Consider the following 4,680-nt stretch of genomic DNA (forward strand, 5'->3'; position numbering starts at 1 on the left):
GAAAATCGCTCCAGCCATTCGGACGTGATGCTGGAACATACATACATACATACATACATACATACACACATTGACATATATATATATATATATATATATATATATATATATATATATATATATATATATATATATATAGATGAAATTTAATCAAGTAATCAATATATTGCTCAGACCTACTCTTAAGCATGGTGGTAACATCATCAAGCTGTGGGTGGGCTTCTAGGCAGCAGGCTCTGGAAAGCTTGTTAGGGTAGAGGGACAAATGAATGCCGTTAATTACAGGGAAATCCTGTGAGTCTACTAAGTAATGCCATGGCTACTTATACAGTCTCTTATGGTGTATGTAATATTTCTAATCTTTGGGCCTCTGTGTTCACTTTTGACATTCAGTAGTCTTTTTCTGTTGTTCATTGTCAAAACAGTCAAATTAGTGTAACTCCACTGTGATTCAATATTGTACAATAATAAAATGTGAAAACTTCTTTATAGTATAGAATACTTTTTATAGGCACTATTTGTTGTACTGGCTAAAGCGCTGGACTATAAACCACAAAGTTGCTATTTCAGTTCCTGCCTCTGCTTCTTTACAGTATGTAATCCTGTGTGTTGATAAAGTTGTCTGGGCTCCAGCTAATAAAAGTTACTTTGGGTAAGGGCATTAGTCAAATATTAAATAATAACGGCTTCTGAAATTAAACAAGCAAACTTGGATAGATGTACCTTTCCAGTACTGGGCCACATTAGAAATAAGCACATTGGCAGTGTTGTTGGGGAAATGTAGATAATTTAGGAGGAGACTCGCTCCAAGACCAAAGTGAACTAAAAGTGGCCAGAAATATCTGGGACTATTCTTGGAGACTAGCCTTTTGAAGCTAAAAACTGGGAAGTAGTACTCAACAGATTGATTAGCCATTTCTTGTAATGGATAAAAAAGGTCAGTTTCTGTACTCCCTTCTGTTATTTTACATCAGTATACTCAAATCGTGGTATCTCTTTAGAGCATGGAATAGATTTATAGAATAGGTCTCAGAGTATCTAGCACTGATCCTTAAAGTAGGAGATTCTATCCGTGTGCAATCAAATCAAATACTTTTACAAATGTCCTTTGTGTGGGAAAAGAGACTGCAATTTACTGCTGTCTGTTCTGTTTTGGAATTCAACAGCTTTTGCTGTTCTTACATTGTCCTTTAATAATTGTTTCTTTACAGTATATATGGTATTTCTGGGAATTGAGGGAATCAAGCAGAATGTAAGATTGGAAAATTCCAGGTTAGGCAGAAAAAGTTAGCCATTTATAAGTCTCAGATGGAGAAAGCCAAATCAGACAGTGTGATTTGCTCAAGATGTTTGGAGCTCTGGAGCAAGCCAGGATTTATTTCAAGCTCTATAAAATGACTTATAATTTGAAGGCTTTTGTAAAAAAGTGATGTATTAATGAAGCAATTTGTAACCAACGGCACCAGAAACTTATTTTTCTTATTTGAAATTTGATGTGAAATGTTTGTTCTTATTTTTTGTGTTGAGCTGTATTGTTCTTTTGTTACCTTTGGTATATGGATGAAAGGAATGTATTAAACTTTTGGTTAATAAAAAAAAAGAAAAAGAAATAAGCACATTGAGAATTAAAATATACACCACCCCCTTTTTATCATTATTATATTTTTGTCAATTCTTGTTATAAGAATATCTCATTTTAAAATTCCCTGGTGGAAATGCTCACATGTTCTTCAAAGTGTATTGTTCCTTGATGAATATTTAGATTTTTCCAAAATGTGTCAAGTTAATCTGTGAGCTCATTAACATCTCAGCATGCCTCTTTAAAGTGGTGGTCTCCAGCAATGAGGGGCCCTCTGCAGCACTGGACTTTATATCTCCTACTTTATTTAGTACAAGATGGTCACGGATCTCAGCTATATTGTTGAAGAGCTGGTATCTGTGGAGGATGGCAGCCTCTTAAGCTTGCTTACATTCAGCTTTCCCCTCACTTTGGGGTTGGTTGCAATGACCACAACAGGACACACAGATACATAGAGAACGGAAAAGAAGATTCGGACGTCAGAAATAAGGGGTGCTACTCTAACGGTGGTCAGCGAATAGAGCCAGATGACATTGTCCACCCCAAAGAAAACAGTGTAAAGGACAACCAAAGTGACCACCGCACGGGAGGCCTTGGCCTCTGGCCTGGATCCTGAGTTTCCATGGTCTGAACTTCGGAGACTCTTCACTTTTGTTCCGTGGTGGTAGAGCAGCATCAAGATGTAGCAACTCATGACAGCCATCAACAATATGAAGGCAAAATCCCTGAAAAAGAGGGATAGACCTACGGAAATGAAAACAGTGTAATCGGGATATGTAACATAGCAGTACTCATAATTAAAGGTGTAGAGGGGTATGGTGTTGTTGATAAGACTCGAGGAAGAGTACAGAATTAGATGGACACTAAACACAAAGGAAAATGCATAGAGACTGAAAATGATGTGCTGAAGATACTTTGGGATTTTGAGTTTAAGGCTGTCTAGTATGGATGTGGCAGGGGCGATGAGCACAGCTTGATAGGTGCTCAGAAGGCAAGTGAGCTTTATGGAGAGAGTTTTCGACATACGAAAGAAGAAGAGCACCATTTTGCAGCCAAAATCATCATATATACTCCAGTATCCAAATGAGGTCAGCATCTGAGAAAAACTGCGGGTAAAGGTTGAGGCCAAGTTGACAAGGGCCAGGTGGCATAAAATGACATCAGCGGGAGTGAGCTTAGCTTCAATCAGCCGGGTATGAAGGAAGGCACAGCAGATGAACAGATTAGATGGGATGCTGATGACCGTTAGGATAAGGAAACAAGAAGCTTTTAAAATAGCTCTGGTGTCCATGAAGCTAGTCTGAAAAAGAGTAGATATTGAACTTTATTAACAGAAACTCAAGTAAATGGGCTGCACTATACTTACCATCATTGAAATAGTCATTCTTCCCATGTACCCCAGCTATGCAGATTCTTCTATGCGCTATGTATGATACCCTGAATATGTATTCTCTTGGACTCTACCATGATCCTCCACTTGACTAAACTGTAATGTGCCAGTCATTAAAATGGTGCAGAGCACCCTTGAGGCATTGCCATGTGACAGACATCAGTAGGACTGGTTGGGTTTTAGTAAGAGGCAGTGCCTTGAAAACATTAAAGTCACATCTTTGCAGAAACAATATCTCCTCTACAGCATGGTGGCTTTGTAGGGGCAAATACACCATCTTTTCATTTTAAGTCTCATAATTCTTTCTGATGACCACTGATTTTGCTTGACAGATAGATGAACAATTATGGCATAACTCTGAATCATATGTTAAAATAGAGTTTTAGAAGATTATGGGAAAAATGAAATTATGCTACACCCAGGATCTTTACAAGCTTTCAGGATTTTTGACATTAAATGTTGATGCAAATAATTGCGAAGTAAACATTGGAGTATTTTATAACTTTAAGCGGTAATAAATACAGTAAAATTCTGTATCATAAAACAGCTACTTACAGTATTTTCATTATTTAATACCAGTAATGATGCACTGCACAATAACGTGCAGTGAATACACTTGACTTATAGTTTTCACACTCTTTCTCTGTACGTTTAGATCATGGGTGTCAAACTCTAGGCCTGGATGGCCGCAGCGGCTACAGGTTTTCATTCTAAGCTTTTTTCTAATCAGAGACCTGTTTTCACTGCTAATTCACATTTTAATAGCCCTGTTTTTAAGGATTCAGTCCTCTGAATTGATTCGTTTCCTCATTAAAATGCAACCAAACAGAAATGAGACATGAAATGAGCCAACAGATGACCAGCTAAACCGGGGCTTCAAACTCCAACCAGTTTCTTAATGAGAAGCCAATTCTTGCCATTAATTAAACTTGTTATTTAATTCTACAGCTTCTTGTTGCTCTCATTCTGCTACAGCTGACATTTCCAAAACTGTTGATTTTCTCCAGGACTGGAGTTTGACAACTCGGTTTAGATGATCTGCTTGCTGCTTCCTGAGCAGCTCTTCTTTTCTCCACCCTAGCGGCCTGCTTCTTCTCTACTTTCATTGGCATCTTTTCTCTTTAAAACTGATTAAGTTGGTGTTTGTGTGGCAATAACTTAGCATGTTTTCCTTAATTTTTTACTTAAGCTGGCCCTTAAATCTTCAATCTGCCTCAAGAAAGATTTAAGATATGAAGAAGTAGAGGAAGTGACGGCGAAGGTGGTAGTGATGAGGATGGCATCCATACGCATGTGCTGCACAGCCACCCTGCTGGCTGCTACCAAGAATTGATTCTACAACAAAACAAAATAAAAATAAAAAGAGGAACAACCTTGGAGGTCAATCATCACCCTGAAAGAAGATAGTAAACATCACTTAGTATATGTGTAACAAATTACAGGTCAATAGTTCAAGCGGTTTGTGAGCTACAAATGACTCAAAATCCTTGACAGACAAACAGACAGCCACAGTAGCATATTATATAAGAAGATCAATTACCTGATGTGGCAGACGACCAGGGACCTTGCCCCACCAGGACTCCTAGAGCACGGAAGGACCGGGAGAGGGGCAATATTTCCCCCTGTGTGCAAGAGGGCAGCCCCCTGATTTCCATCAAGGACCATGGATATGGAGCTGGGAAGCTCAACCCTGTGGGGGTCCATGGCCACC

At 38.6% G+C, this 4,680-nt stretch overlaps 1 protein-coding gene across 1 annotated transcript; it reads right to left on the bottom strand.

The window, feature by feature from the left end:
- Positions 1 to 1,913: 1,913 nt before the first annotated feature.
- On the bottom strand, positions 1,914 to 2,870 carry LOC120526683 (olfactory receptor class A-like protein 1). The gene has a single exon (XM_039749840.1). The coding sequence runs from the start codon at positions 2,868 to 2,870 to the stop codon at positions 1,914 to 1,916; it is 957 nt and encodes a 318-aa protein (XP_039605774.1).
- Positions 2,871 to 4,680: the final 1,810 nt, after the last annotated feature.

Source organism: Polypterus senegalus, chromosome 3 (genome assembly GCF_016835505.1).
Source record: "Polypterus senegalus isolate Bchr_013 chromosome 3, ASM1683550v1, whole genome shotgun sequence".
Classification (NCBI taxonomy): Eukaryota; Metazoa; Chordata; class Cladistia; order Polypteriformes; family Polypteridae; genus Polypterus; species Polypterus senegalus.

Excerpts from the sequence above, each read along its gene's own strand:
- LOC120526683 (XM_039749840.1), bottom strand. The coding sequence starts at position 2,870 with ATGGACACCAGAGCTATTTTAAAAGCTTCTTGTTTCCTTATCCTAACG.